Genomic DNA, 16,433 nt, shown 5'->3' with positions numbered 1-16,433 from the left:
TGCTTTTTAAATTTCCTATCCAATGACCTCCTACTAGGGAGGCTGGCAGGCCACCCACATATCCAACCCTGTCTCCTCTCTCATCTCCCTGTTCAGGGTCCAATAAACTGGTCATGTCAGGGTGAGAGCTGGAAAATTTCTAAATAACAATGTCTGGGAGCTGTCAACCTGAACTCACTCATTGAGCTGTCTCTCTCTCTCTCTCTCTCTCTCTCTCTCTCTCTCTCTCTCTCTCTCTCTCTCTCTCTCTCTCCTCCCTCTGTTTCTATCTCTCTCCCCCACTCCTCTCTCTCTCCTTCTGTCTCTATCTCCTCCTCTGTCTGCCTCTTTTATCTTCCCTTCTCCGTCTCTCTTGCCTTTAAATAAATACTAAAAATCGAGAATGGCCTTAAGGTTCTCAGCAATAAAGATATATTCATACATTCATTTGTATCTCTCTAATTTAGAATTTGTCTGAAGCTTGCCATTGGACTGACTATGGGGGAAAAAGTTTGCCAAGCAAACTATTAAACAATATGATAAAGGGAGCCTTCAAAACTACTTAAAAGAAGATATTATAGGCAAGTATTTTTAGAATCATCAGGCCAATAAAAAAATGTTGATTGTACCTGATTTTTACTTAATCATGAGAGTGTATCTCACAAGTCTCCTATTAGGTACTACTGTATGGGGTTGGGCAGTAGTGTACTGAGTGAGGCCGCTAGAGCATTGACCTTGAGGTTACAAGACTTAATCTGAGTCTCCCATCTAGCATGACTTTGGGCAACACATCTAAGCCAAGGTTTCCTCATCAGTACGATGGTGATAGTAATATCTCTCTCTAGTACTTCTCTCATGGGGTTGTGAAGCTCCAGTGAGATGGTGTATATACAAATGCCCTGCAAACCTTACAAACTAAACAATGTGAGCTGTTTTGACTATTAGCTGTGTGACCTTGGACAAACCATTAGTCACTTGCCCTCTCTAAACCACAGCTCACTCTTCTGAGAAGGGGATAAGGTGATAGTTGCACTACTTCAAGGTCCTTGTGAGAAGACTGTTAAATAAATAGGACCTATTATCAGGACACAAATTAGCTACTCGTTGGTGTTAGCATATGTATTGCAATTTGGCAATTTAACGAGCATATATTAAGTGCCTACTAAGTGCAAAGTTCTGTATTTTTAAAAGAACTGCATTTTAATGATAAAAATATCTAGAATTTAGATTTTTTTTTACAGATTCACACTGTCATTCCTCTTACTATTTCAAAGTAGTGAGTAGCTCTGACAATATTTTTCATGCCTACAGGGCATAGACATTTCAGATAAATTCCCAGATTGTTGAGAAAGCCATTTGGCACCCCTAAAGGGGAAGGGTTTCTATCAGAGAGCCAGTTTTCCAGGAGAGGCCGGCTGCTGATAGGTTGGGCTCCCAATCTCATGTTTCCCTTCTCCCAGCTTTAGTAGTACTAAAAGGCTTTTTAAAAGACAGATTTAAAACCTCATGTTTACCAAAGAACAGACTTTAATCTATTGGTTTCTTGTCTATCGGTTTTTGACCTAAACTAATGATTTCATGATCAAAAATTGAAGACATGACGTTAAGAACAATTTCTGCGAAATGAAGCATTTAACAAAAACATACAAACCTGTCAGTGCTATGCTGATCTGGAAAGCGCCAAAACAGGACAGAGATAACCCTGCCAGTCTCTCTGAACGGAAAGTTTCTGTATGGGCATTCTGTACTCAGAATGTACTCAGAAGCCTAACAACCTAGGAGATTATTAGTGAAAGTAGAATCTTATCTGGGGCCATTTCTACTTCAAGCAACATTAAAAGAGATACTGACAACAGACAAAACTATGAGATATTAACACATTCATCCATACCTGATGAAGATTTACTTTCTATGCTAACCAAAAATGCTTTCAGAATGAGTTGATGCTTTGTAAAGTGTGTCTTGTTTGAAAGTAATTAAAATTGTCCAGGGACTTAATGAGGGCAGAGGCTTCTCAAATGGTATGTTTGAACAATAGCTATTTCTCAACAACTAATCTTTGGAACACATCAGAGAAATTCACGTGCGAAATTCCACCATGGTCTTATTATCATGCAGGCAAGTTATACAGCAAGGCACCAAGGATGCAGAGCTGGTCTTTAAGTCTAGAAAACTTGGGTTCAGATCCTGCCTCAGACACACTCTAGCTATGGCATGTTGGACAAATCACTGTAATTCTTCAGATCTCATCTGTAGGATGGAGGAGCTGGGATAGATCACCTCTAAGGTGCCTTTGATACTAAATCTAGGAGCTTATCTTATATCTAGGACCTATTCTTATAGGCTGGGGGAAATCCAGGGAGGCATTCAAATTTGGAGAGCACCAAGTTGATGAAACTGTGGGCACCGAGACAATGAATATATTGCACCATCCCAGAAATATGCCTCTATTATCAGCTACTGCACTGGAGGTGATATTTATGTCACATAGATTATGTAATTCCTTTGCATGCAAGAATGCAGCCGAATAAAATAGCATATCACATTCACCCCCCAAAACACTAACAACAATAGAAGATGCATGTTTGTTGCTATAAATGCAGACCTAATCAGCATGTTTTGTCCTACACCTGGAGCCCAAGACATCCACAAAGGCAGTATCATTAAGTCACGGATGTTCAGCTACAAGTTACTGAAGAATATTAGATTGGTTAGCCTACTACAATACTGTTATATAAACACCACAAGAATGGATGAGAGACAGCATCAAGTTGTGGATGAAGAGCCATACTTGGAGCCAAGACCACCTATGTCACCTGGGATACGTACCTGCTGGGCAAGTCATTTAAGGTATAGATTTCTTTACTCCCAGGTAATGGAATTCTCTATACCAATGAAATCGCAGCTCAGGCTCCTATCCTTAGCTTATGTAAAGGTACAGGTAGCAAGGATGAATTCCTTGGTTTGCCAGTTATTTGCTTGGTCATTTAGATACAACTTTTAGATGAAAATGCCTTAACCAACAAATGATCTATTTGTTGTGTTCTCTTCTATTTTTCAAGGTAGGGGAGGATGAAGGGTAGGGGAAGAAAGACCAAAATGAACCTTGAGCATCACACAATCAAATGAAGATATCATCAAAATATTTAGAAACCTACAATGAATCCCAAGTATGAATTAAATTATGGCTAAATTTGGCACTCAGACATCTCACCCAAAAGTGCATGTCAATCATTAATAGGTGCTAGCTGACCTTGGTATTTGGTACCATCTGCCTGATACAGGAACTGACCTCCAGGAGATGAGAATTTTGCCCAGTCTGACCTTCAAACTTGGGCATTGGTGCCAGGGCTATCCTTCCAGATCAGGTTCAAAGCCTATTATGACAAGTGAAACAAATCCTCTGATACTGTCCGAGACTGTGTGTTTAAAGTGCTCACTGATGAATCTATATGCAGGATTTCTTTTTCTTTTTTAAAGAACACCACTCCTGAAAATAAACCTTCTGTTTCAGAGTGTGATGTCTACAGTCTCTTACTTGGAAAAGATTTAGAGAAGCATTTTCCTACACATACAAAATACAAGAGGTTGAGAGAGAAGGGGAGGAATTGGCCGGGGGGGGCGGGGCGGTCATGAGGTGGGGAGGGAAGAATAAGTCAAGATGGATGGGAGCTAGATTTGGATGGTTCTGGCCTATCAGTATTACAGAAGGATACTGGGAAGTAACTACCACCTAGTCATGAACAAAAAGATACCCTTCTCTTGGGGGTTTCTTTCTCAGCAAACTAATGCTAAGGTAAACTAACCATGCTCAAGCTACCACATGACAAATATTTCAGGATTGACTCCTGTTATTTACAGGGAGAGATGGTGTAATGTGACTATAACCTATGGTATTGCCTCTTGTGAAATTCTTTGAACCTGTGAAAAAACACAAAGAAATCCTATCCACATTGGATCTGTCCATGACTGCATCCACAGAGCATCTTATACACTGCTAATGTATGATGCACCAAACTTTCTCTGAATGTTCCAGACGGGCATTCTACTAAGTCAAAAATCAGCCCTTCTGCAGATGGTTGCTGGCCCATAGTGAGTGCATTGTGTTAGCAGTTGACGTGATTATGGGTCCATCTCTCCTCTTGAATGGTTCCATGCCTCATGGAGAGTCTCCCAACCAACACCACATCCCCACCCTCTATCTTCATACCAAGTTTGCCTATTCTACATCCAGGTTGCCCTCTGCTTGGGCCAGTCATACGAATGGTGTCATCACTGTGGAGGAATGGCGCAGTCCCTGGATGGCAGCATAAGGCCCCTGTTGGAAGTAGTGGTGGTATCTGGGCATGTGGAAGGAAGGGAACGTGGGCCCGCTCCCTGGCATGGAGGTAGCGATGGCAGATGGGGTAAGAGGCATCCCTAGGCGGCTGTATGGGGGCAGAGATCCCTGGATGGGGTGAGGAATGGATGTGGCAATGGAGGCAGTGCTGGTTCCCAAGGCGGTCAAAGACTGGGGGTGCTGGAATCCGGGAAAACTGGATGAAGAGGATACCCAGGAGCTGAGTGACAAATTGTCAGATGCAGTAAAAGCTGAACCTGTGAAAAGAAAAAAAGGCAATTAATACCAATATGCAAATCAAGGACTAGATAGCCTCTTATAATGACCCTAAACAACATTCCTATTAAGCATATTTTAAGGGACTCACAAATAATGAAGTGTTTGGCTGAATCTGGCTGATGAGTATTACAAGGGGGTGTTTGGATACAACTATAGACTGAAATGAATTAATGTTCTTGGGGAAAGGGGCACATTTTTTTTTGGTCTAAGAAATGTAACCTGTTCAAAAAATATTTATTGTGTGCGTCCTTTAGGCAAGGAACTGGCGATACAAAGATAAAAACAGTCCCAGGCCTTAAGGAGCTGCTGTTCTACTGTGGGGAGGGCAGGGTATGCATGTGTACGATAGGTAACTACAAGCATATCCAAGGTCATTTTATTGATTAAATGGACCAATGTATCTCATGCGGAAGGCCATTGCACTTCCAGAGAGCAAATGAGTCATGGTAGAACTCTAAGTGGTAGACATGGATTGACCTTCATCCTTATAGCATCACCACGAGCAAATCCAAGAATTTAATTTGACCAGCCTGGTGCTAGTGACTATAAATTTCACCTTCAACCAAGTAGCCCAGTGGCCAGAGTCAATGGAGATTTTCTAGTGTCTCATGAATGGCCCCTCTGAGTCAATAGTGTATAGGATTATAGATTGTAACATTGGGAGGAACCTCAGAGGCCACCTATCTAACCTAACCTCCTCATTTAAAGATGAGTGAACTGAGGTCCAGAGAGTTGAAGTGCCCAGGCTTATTCAAGTAGTGAGTGGGCAGGCAACAAGTCTCTCTTGAATATCCCCTTTTCATAACTCAGCCTCGAAGGCCCCCACAAAATTAATTGGCTTGAAGTTCTAGGTGAGTTAAAATGTGCCACAGTGGTCATCTGGAAGCTACATAAATACAGGTTTTACATCCTGAACAAAGGAGATTACAGTCTCAGCATGCTCTGCGCTGGTGAGGCTGTTGTCAAAAGGGAACGTGCCCAAAATCGGGTGACCAGGAGGGTAAAGGGTCTAGAGCATACATTCTATGACATGGGGATGTTTAGCTTGGGAGAAAAATGAAAAGAAAACTCTGACCTGGGCGGGCTGTATGATCCTGGGCAAGTCACTCCCAGGCAGCTCCCTGAGACCATCAACTACAGGCGAATTATTTATCTGTTTGAGTGGAAGGCGTTCTCTGTGATGATGAAATCATCCAAACAAAAAAGGGGCACATAGTGAAAGAGAGGGATGTGATGGCTCCTGCGGTGGAGCGGATAAAGAACTAGGCCCAGAGTCAGAAAGACTTGGGTTCAAATCCTGACCATGACAGTTACTAGCTCTGTGACCTTGGGTAAGTCACTTTACTCTCTCTGAGAGTCTGTTTTCTTTCGTACAAAAGAGGCCCATTCTCACTCCAAATATATGCTTCCATAGGGTTGTCATGTGGAAGAAGCACTTTCTCTTTTCTGGATAACTTCAAAAAGGAGGCAGGGCTAAAAACGATGGACAAAATTATAGGAAGGCAGATTTGGTTTTATACGAGGAAGAATTTCCTAACAATTAGAGACATTCACAAATGCTCTCTTTTGAGGCAGTGAGTTATCATTACTGGAAATGATCAAGAGGCTGCAAAACTTCTTCTGAGGGCTACAGCAGAAAGGATTTCTTCTACCCAACTCCTGGAGACTTTATTAGGATGTTCTTGGCAAAGATGCTGGAGCGCTTTGTCATTTCTCAGATACTTACTGCGAAAATTATTATCCCTGCTTTACAGATGAGGAAACTGAGGCTCAAAGAGGCTAAGTGACTTGTTCAAGGTCCCCCAGGCAGTGTATGAGGCAGGATTTCAACACGGTTCCCTGACTGAATGGCCAACACCCCATTCCACCTCTGTCCTTCTAATTTAAGGTTATTATTTGTGTCCGAGGGCGAGGCCGTTCTGTTCTTGGCTGTTGGCACCAGGAGCCGTACAACCTGGGCAAGTCTCTGAAACAAGCCTCTGGTACCTACTAGTAGAGCACAAACACTGTGGGAGTGCCTCGGGTGCAGATGATGGCAATCACTGCCTCCTCAGCTTCTGCTCCAGCTCATCAGCTACAAAGGAAAATGTCGACAAGCCACAGCCAAGATCGGTTTTTCCCATCGCTGCAGTCTCACCAATTACATGGGATCCCCCACCCGTCCTCCTAATACCTTACCTCTATTTTGTGCTGTCTGGCTCTCGTCTCCCAGGACATCCTCTTCTCCCCCATAGGTACGGATCGGTGAGCGGGCGTAGGAATGCTTCTGAATCAGACTCTCGACACTTTCCCTGGATTGGAATAATGATGATAAAACATGTTGCTCAGTCACGTCCAACTCTCTGTGCCCTGTGGACCACACTGTCCGTGGAGGGTTCTTGGTAAAGAGAGGTTTGTCATTTCCTTCTCCGTTAGATTAAGGCAAACAGAGGTTAAGTGACTTGCCCAAGATCACACAGCTGTAAGTGTCTGAGACCACATTTGAACTCAGGTCTTCCTGACTCCGGACCCAATGCTCCATCCACCGGGCCATCTAACTGCCTCTTTCAATATAATAATAGTAACTAGCCTTTGTATAATGTGTACGATGTGTCAAGGACTTTACAATTATCATCTTATTTCATCCTCACAACAACCATGGGAGGCAGGTGTTATCCCCATTTTACAAACAGAGGTTAAGTGACTTGCTCAGGGTCACACAGCTAGTAAGTGTCTAAGGCTAGATTTGAACTCAGGTCTTCCTGACTCCAGGCCCAAGGCTCTATGCACTGAGCTACCTAGCTGGCTCCAACGTAACAGCAGCAGCAACTGTTATGAATAGTTTACAAAGGTTTTTTCACAGTGATTGTCTCATTTGATCCTGAGTTCACCTATTTTACGAAGGTGTCATTATGACCTGCATTTGAAAGCTGGGAAGCTCCTGGTGGGTAAATTCATAAGCCCCAGGCTACATGGCCAGTCTGTGTCAGAGGTGGGATTTGTGCCCAAATCTGCCCAGCTCCAGGCCCAGCACATTCCCATGATGCCACACTGCTGCTCAGGGGAGATGGCGAGCATACTGAAGATGACTTGGTGACTCATAGACAAGCTTGTAGATGAGTGAATAGATTTTTAGAAATGTTTTCCTGGCTGGAACAGGATTGGAAACTGAGGCCTAAAGAGACTAAGCAACTTGCCTATGGCCACGTGGTGTCTCACCCTCCAAGAGCTGAGGTCCCAGGGAGATAAAGCAAATGGCTTGGTCAAGGTCCCAGAGGTGACCCTCAGAGGGGGTCCTGCCTTCAGAGTCTGTGCTCTTTCCACTGCATCTCACTGCCCCCTGAAATGCTGCATAGGTGATGGGCTGCTAGGTGGTACAATAGATAGAGCCCCCACCCTGGAGTTAAGAGGGCATGCACTTGATACTCATTAGCTATAGTCACTTAAGTCTGGGCAAGTCACTTAAGCCTGATTGCCTCACAAAAAAAAAAAGCTTATATCAGGGAACACCTGGTCCAAGAGTGTCACTGAAGATGCAGAAAGGCCAATAGAGCATAACTTTCAAAGAATTTGGGCAGGAAAGTTAGACATAAGACTGAAAATGTCACCTAGACTTTTTAAATATTAAGATCACACTACAGCCTATGAACTCAAGTGGGAAGCTAATTTGAAGAACTCTGTCACTTACACTCACCTTGGGGCACCCTTCAATAGGGCAAGGAATCAGGAGGGGAGGTGAGTGTGCACAAGGTAGGTCAGCAACTCTAGGCTGGACATGACCACTGCTTTCATCGATGCCTCCCCTAATGCTGGTCTGTGTTATGGGAGCCCTCGAGTAACATGAGCCTAGATGCTAGAGGGACACAGTCACCTGTGACTGCCCCCATTCATCATAATAATGACACAAGATGAGAGTGCCAGGATTGAACCCTCGAAGGCACACTGCCCATCTCTAACCAGACTCAGCCGGTCCCATGCACTCACTCTACAATCTCTCAACACCCATCACAGGCCTGTTCTTTCCACGCTCTACAAGACTTCTTGCCAACAGCAGGCTCCTCTAAAGACCCTGGCAGGATGGCCAGTGCAGTGGTACCACCTAATGCAGCTGTCGCCGAGAAGCCCTGGTTATGAGGAGAAGATAACAGGGAACTCTGGGAGAAGTTCAAGGTGCTGCCCACACGGTGGTCTGCTGGTGAATGTTTAACAACCAGTTGGGGGCAGGGTGGAGGAATGCCCCCATGACACACTTTTTACCTTTTCTCCATCACTTCCTTAAGTCTAAACAATCAACAAGGTAATAATAAATCAAGCCTTGATTTGTAGTGTTGTGGATTTCTGAGATGTAAATGCCCCCTCTGAATATTTAACAGCTGACCCTCAAAAACTGGTTAGAGCTGGCTCGAGCACACCGCGCCCCTCCCCCTGCTTCCGTTCTTCCGGCTGTCCTCAGTCAGCTTGGGTTAGTCTCTGCAGACCAAAATAGCCTTCCCTTCATGCCTCCCCTGCATGTATTAGAATGTACAGCCTTTGAGAACGGGGCTTTGCTTATATTCTCCTGCCCACTTAGTAAGCACTTCAAAGCTTTGTTCATTCATTTATTCATTCATTCGTTCATACTTTTTTTTCTTATACAGTGATGTTGTGAGAAAATGGGGCAGAATTCAGTCAAGTAATTCCTCTGCAAGAAGATTCAAGTCACTAAGAATATGACCTGATGCTTCCATGGCACTTTACAGACACTCTCTTATAGGAGACATCACTGAGAATAACATCATCCCCATTTTATGGGTGAGGAAACCGAGACTCAGAGATGAAGTGACTTGTCCCCGGTCAGGCAGAATCAGAGGACCTGGGTTCAAATCCCTTCTCTAACACTTGCTAGCGGTGTGACCCTGGGCAAGTCACGCAACTCCTCAAAACCCCAGTTTCTTCATCTGTAAAAGGTGGGAGTTGGCCCACATGGTTGTGCCCGTCTATAATTGTCTCAGTTCTAGGGGCATGATTTAGAACCAAGTCTTGCCTGACTCCTTCCACTCCACAAGCGAACCAACCAACTTGTGCTTATGTGTTGATAGATTGCTGTCCTGATGCCAAATGGCCAAGGACAGAACACTCATGAAGAGCTAAATTACCCGCCAAGGAGCAGCCCAAATGGGACATTTCAGACAAAAGCAGGAGTCTAACTAATACAACACCGCACACATTCCCTATTTTTAAAAGCCAAATGAGGAACCTAATAACCAAAACCAAACACATGCAAATAATTTTCTAAGTAGACAATATAAGGGGAGGGACACCCTGCATGAAGCTCTAACCACATCATACCATACATTCTAATCAAAGCAGAGCCAAACAAAATCTCTAACAATTTCACTGTGACTTCTAACTTGTCAATGATATCATTCTGTTGTGCGCTTTTGTCAAATTGTTTGCCCTATTTTAATGAAGAGAGTAAACCCGTTGATTGCAAACACACACACACACACACACACACACACACACACACACACACACAAATTACTGGGTCTCAAAGACTATGATAAATTTTGTAATTCCTACTCTACGTTACTATATTCCCCTTTGCTCACTTCAGTAACACCTGTGCTAAAACCAGAATGGCACAGAGATTAGTACGACCCCAAATAAGGAAGACACACAGACTCATGGCACATGTCGTATAGTTAGGATAGGAGCAGGACCAAAGAACTAAGATGATATAGAAGAGAGAGGAGAAGGAAGCTCAGATGAGGAGGGGACACAGCCAAGCAGGTCAGTTTGGATCCTACCATTTCCAATTTAATATACATGTTCAAAACAGCCTAGAACAGAAATTCACAGCTTCAGAAACAATCCTTCTTTTTCTGTTCTTTGTATGTTGGAATATTCATATTTATTGTTTGTTAAGTTCATAAAAAAATGAATAATATTTAAAAAAATTTTTACCACTGTACACCCTCATTAGCCATATTCTCAGGTTCCAATTTCCCTATAGCCCCATCACTACTAAATTGAATTTTTTTTATTTTTTTATTGTTTGAAGTCTGCAGCCAATTTCATCTACATAGAGTAGAATCTTAAGGTTGTTTTGATTTTCATTCCTATAACTACAAGGGAATTTGAGGATCTTTACATGATTTTATGGAAGGCAATGCTATGTAGTGGGTAGAGAGCTGGCCTTGAAACCACAAAGCCTCTGGCATGTTTTGGCTGCACAATTCACTTTACCTCTCAATACCCAGGGCAACTCTCTAAGACTATGTATGATGGTGCTGACCTGCATCAGTAGAAGAAGCTTCCCTTCAAAGGTTGTCTGGTCTATTTCTTTTTATTATTCTCCATTGGAAGAAATTAATTTTCATTCATATATGTATATATTCCTTATGGATGCTGAACATCTATCCTTTAGTCAAAATATTTATTGCAATTTTCTTCCCAATCGGTTTCTTTTCTTTTTGTCTTAGAGATATTGCTTTTTGTTGTGCAAAATCACTTTATCTTTGTATAATCAAGCCAATCTATTTGTCCTCAGTGATTTCCTCCATTTGGTTGATTGATAAAAATGTTTCTCATCTACATAGTTGAGACAAATCTATTATTCCTTTTCCTTCCAGTTTTTTTTAAGTTTTTATTTTATATTTAGATCATTGATCCAGTCAGGATTATTGTGGTGTATCAGTAGCAATCTTTTTCATTTTTATTTTTTGCCAAGCTGCTACTCAGTCTATCGTGAGCTGCCCAAATCCAACAGACCAAATGCAGTACAGTACAGTACTATTTTTCCAACCATTTTCATTGAATATTGATTCTGTTCCTTAATGTTTTTTAGACATGAGCTTATCCAACAATGTTCACATCCACCGGGTTCTCTTTCTAGGTGCTGTCCTGCTTTTATGGATCTATTTCTCTATTTTTACGGTACCAGACAGATTTTGCACTTACTTCTTTATGGCAGCCTTCACAGTCTGGAAGGGCAGGATCCCCTCAAACCATTCTCTTTTTCATAGTTCTTAATATTCTTACACATTTACTGTTCCATGTAAATGCTGTTATGACTTTATCTAATTAGATGAAATAGCCCATTGGCATTTTGATTGCTGCTGCATTAAATTTGTAAATTAGGTTGGAAAGTATTGGCATTTTTACTACATTTGCTAGGCACATCTTTGCACAGGAGATATCGCCTCCATTTGTTTGTCTGGTTTTTCCTTGAGTTCCATCAAAATGATCTTGAAATTGCCTTTATATATGTCTCTTGTGTAGCCTGAAGTAGAATAGGTCAGTAAGGAAAAGCCCGGGAGAACCTGGGTTCAAATGCTCCTTCTGACTCTTGTGGGACCTTTGGCCAATCCTCTTCCTTCTCTGGCCTTAGTTTTCTCTTCTGTGAAAGAGGAATGGGTGGAAAGGAGTAAGCGATTACGTTGGGCCTACTGTGCTTTTTGCAAATGGGATCCTCATATCAACCCTGTGAGGCAGGTATCATCAGGAGGAAACTGAGGCAAACAGAGGTTAAGTGACTTGCCCAGGGTCATACAACTAGTAAGTGCCTGAGGGTGGATTTGAACTCAGGTCTTCCTGACCCCAGCCCCAGAGCTCTAGCCGGTGTGCCAGCATTGGAAAAAGTGAAGTTGTTGGACAAGCCGACCTGTCTCACCCAGGTCTAAACCTAGGATTCCAAGTTAACACCCAAATATTTGGTATATTTTAAAGTTCTTGTAAGGGGAATTTCTCTCGATACAATTTCCCTTGATTTATGTTGGTGGTTAAAAATGCAGACTACTTTATGGGACTTGATATGAGTTTGCTAAAGTTGTTTAAGACATCAATTAGGTTTTTTGTTGTCGACCACTTTGGGTTTTCTAGATATGCAATCATGTCATGTTCGAGGAGAGATATCTTACCTTCTCTGACAGTGTTTAGCCCATCAGGGACTTTCTCATGTATTATTGCTGGTGTCCACATTTCCAAGATGAGCTCAAACAAGAGTGGCCAGAAGAAACTCTCACCCAGTTTTATATCTATTATTAACTGGGAATAATACTTCTGGCATTTGAAAAGGTTTCCACCAGTCTTCTAGACCAGTTATTAAAGCAAGTTCCTGCATTTTGGGCAAATTAAAATTTGCCTACTTAGCCACCATTCATACCAACAGTTTGGACGTGTTAAAGGCCATTCTTTCTATACTGTATTTGGTCATCAGATTTGGGTACATCACAGTAGACTGAAAAATCCCCTTCTCCCACTAGCTGCCCCTCTGGAACAGAGGCACTGGATAGAAATAAAGAAAAGGAAGGGAGACCCATCCTCATTCCTGGCGCTACCCCATGGGATTTCTTAAGATACAGTACCAGGCCTTGGGTGGGTATGCCCTATCCTAGTTCCTTCTGTTCTCAGATGATATCTTGATTCATTGCAAAAAGAATGCATGAGGGCAGGGAATGTTCCTACTTCTGGGTCACCCTCACAGCACCTAGCACCATGCAGACACATAGCAATTGTTCAAAAATACTTCCCATTGCTGTTGAGCATGTGAGGGGAAGAATCATTGCCTTGTGGGTCTCATAATTAGCATTTAAGCAGACCCAGATGGATAATTCTCAGTAAGCTTCCTGCTAATGCTACATTAGGATAAATGATTTTCCTACTTATCCACTCATTCACAGCCAACCTCATATGTACTTCGAACGAATGCCATGAGCAACTAACAAAAGTACTGAAGTCTTGATCAACAATCATTTCTGAACACCTACTGTGTGCCAGGCACTGTACTAGACACTGGGCATTTCTAAACACCTACTGTGTGCCAGGCATATAGAAATAGAAACAATCCCAACTCACAGGGAGCTTGCATTGCTCCCCAGCAGGGGAGACAGTAACAACACAAGTCTCTCCAAAATAAATGTAAAGAGATTAAATGCAAATAAATACAAGGTAGTTTGGGAGACTTTGCACTACAAATAGAATAGAAATAGAAATAGAAAATACTTTAGAAAATAGGAAAATTTTCCAAGAAATCTTGTATGATCACTTACAGGCATATATATAGCACCAGACAGATGACAAGCTATTGCCTGGTCAGCTTTTTAGAAGACCCACTTCAATGAACAGATAAACGTGACTTGTAATAACAGTAATAGTTAGCATTTATGTACTGCCTTAAGGTTTGCAAAGAACTTAGCAAATACTATCTCATTTGATCCTCACAACAACCCTGGACTGTAGGTGCCATTACGATCCCTACTTTACAGATGAGGAAACTGAGGCAAACAGGTTCAATGACTTGTGTAGGGTCACAGCCAGACAGGGTCCAAGGCTGGATTTGAACTCGAGTCTTCCTGACGCCTGATCCAGCACTGTATGGACTGTGCCACCTAGCCACTGTTGTGGTTCAGTTGTTTCAGTCATATCCAACTCTTCATGACTCCATTTGAGGTCTTCTCAGCTGGTTTGGCATTTCCTTCTCCGGGGCCACCTAGCTACATAGTGCTTTTAAGTATTCACAAACTCATCTTCTAAAAGTGCCTGAGTACTTAAAAAGTGGTTTGTTTCTATAAATAGGTTGCACATCTCTCCAACTGTCAATTGTAATCTCTTTCTTTCTCACCCCAAACAGGGTTTTCTTGGAAAAATACTGGAGTGGCTTGCCATTTCCTTCTCCAGTGGATTAAGACAAACAGAGGTTAGGTGACTTGCCCAGGGTCACACAGTTCATGCATGTTCAAGGCTGGATTTGAACTCAAGTTTTCCTGACTCCAGACCCAGCGTTGCATTCACTGAGCCATCTAGCTGCTTCCTTTCTTTTCAAACCCTGTTTTTACACTGAGTGCAAACTAAAGTTTGTCATAGCTCTGGGAAAATAAAATAGGTATCAGTTACTGAAGTATGATTATGGATTTCTTTTTCTATGGGTATGTGTACATTAAAAGCTGCTATTATAAAAGATAAACTTATTAGATTAAGTAAATATCCCTTGTTTAGTAGTGTGAGCCTACAAAAATAGACAGGCAAAGGTTGAGCTAGCAAGACTTGTTAAAGCACACATTTTATCATTCGGTAGAAGGAACTAAGGACTTTAATAAGAGATTAATGTAAACAAAGGTTAGGACCTGACCATGAAACAGCAAACTAAACTCTAATGAATTTGCCACTTTCTTTAGATTGGCCCAAATACATGTCTGTTTCCATGCAAATCAGCTGATCGTTCATTAAAGCAAGGCCTTTGAGAATCTCTACCAGGCAATGCCATTATGATTCCATGCCACGGAACCAGCAGAGTCTAATCAGGTGATAGTCCTGTGAATAGACCTGAGAGAATTAAGAATGTCTTGGGTACTCAGGAGAATCTGGCTTATCACAGAATCTCAGAGTGGAAAGGACCTCACTGATTATCTAGTTGTGACCTGCTCGGGAAAACACATCCCCTCTACAATATATATTGACAAAGAGACATCAAGCCTCCACTTGAAGACCATAAAAAGGCCACCCAATTGTTAGGAGGTTTTATTCTTACATGTACCACAAATTTGGCTCTTCCCCGGGCGGAGCCAAGATGGCGGCTGGTAAGCAGGAACTAGTATGAGCTCCGTACCGAGTCCCTCCAAAAACCTATAAAAAATGGCTCTGAACCAATTCTAGAATGGCAGAACCCACAAAACAGCAGAGGGAAGCAGGGCTCCAGCCCAGGACAGCCTAGATGATCTCTGGGTGAGGTCTATCCCACACGGAGCTGGGAGCTGGGAGCTGGGAACGGAGTGGAGCAGAGTACAGCGTGGGCGGCGTGGACCATCCAGACCAGAAGCCGGGAGGAGGGGGCCCTAGCGCCCTGAATCAGTGAGCTGCGGCAGTTACCAGACTCCTTAACCCACAAACACCAAAGACTGTGGAGAAGGTTAGTGGGAAAAGCTGCGGGAGTAGAAGGAGTTCGCGGTTCGGCTTCCAGCCCCGGGGGCAGTGGAGGTGGGGCAGCTACAGCTGTTGTTACTTCCGGCTCCAGGCCCACATGGTGGGAGGAATTAAGTGGCGGATCAGAGCAGGAGTGCACGGCCTGCTGAAGATCTAAGCCCAGTTCAGGTTGGGGGTTCTTGGGGAAGGAGCAGTGCTGGTGTGGCAGAGCTGGCACTTCCTCCCCAAACGTGGAACATAGAACTCTCTAGTCTACAAGCAGTCACACCCCGCTGAAAAACTCAAAGGTCAAGTTAGTTGGCTGGGAATATGGCCAGGCAGTGAAAACGCGCCGAGATTCAGTCTCAGACTTTGCATTCTTTCTTTGCTGACAAAGAAGACCAAAACATACAGTCTAAAGAAGTCAATAAAGTGCAAGAGCCTACACCAACAGCCTCCAAGAAAAACATGAACTGGTCCCAGGCCATGGAAGAGCTCAAAAAGGAATTGGAAAAGCAAGTTAGAGAAGTAGAGGAAAAATTGGGAAGAGAAATGAGAAGGATGCGAGAAAACCATGAAAAACAAGTCAATGACTTGCTAAAGGAGACCCAAAAAAATACTGAAAAATACACTGAAGAAAACAACACCTTAAAAAACAGACTAACTCAAATGGCAAAAGAGCTCCAAAAAGCCAATGAGGAGAAGAATGCCTTGAAAGGCAGAATTAGCCAAATGGAAAAGGAGGTCCAAAAGACCACTGAAGAAAATACTACTTTAAAAATTAGATTGGAGCAAGTGGAAGCTAGTGATTTTATGAGAAATCAAGATATTATAAAACAGAACCAAAGGAATGAAAAAATGGAAGATAATGTGAAATATCTCACTGGAAAAACCACTGACCTGGAAAATAGATCCAGGAGAGATAATTTAAAAATTATTGGACTACCTGAAAGCCATGACCAAAAAAAGAGCCTAG

General features: G+C 42.7%; 1 protein-coding gene across 2 annotated transcripts in view; it reads right to left on the bottom strand.

Annotated features, from left to right (window-relative positions):
* Positions 1–300: 300 nt before the first annotated feature.
* The window catches only part of TBX20 (T-box transcription factor 20), a 76,398-nt gene continuing 60,265 nt past the window's right edge, over positions 301–16,433 (bottom strand). For both annotated transcript variants that reach the window (XM_036738989.1, XM_036738990.1), the window contains exons 7-8: positions 6,776–6,888; positions 301–4,575 (exon numbers count right to left, since the gene is read on the bottom strand). In XM_036738989.1, the coding sequence (XP_036594884.1) occupies positions 4,235–4,575; positions 6,776–6,888 (454 nt within the window). In that variant the 3' untranslated portion in view covers positions 301–4,234. The remainder of the gene's footprint in view (positions 4,576–6,775; positions 6,889–16,433) is intronic.

Source organism: Trichosurus vulpecula, chromosome 9 (genome assembly GCF_011100635.1).
Source record: "Trichosurus vulpecula isolate mTriVul1 chromosome 9, mTriVul1.pri, whole genome shotgun sequence".
In the NCBI taxonomy this organism is placed as follows: Eukaryota; Metazoa; Chordata; class Mammalia; order Diprotodontia; family Phalangeridae; genus Trichosurus; species Trichosurus vulpecula.
Note: the sequence above shows the minus strand (reverse complement) of the source record. Positions and strands in the feature narration are given on the sequence as shown.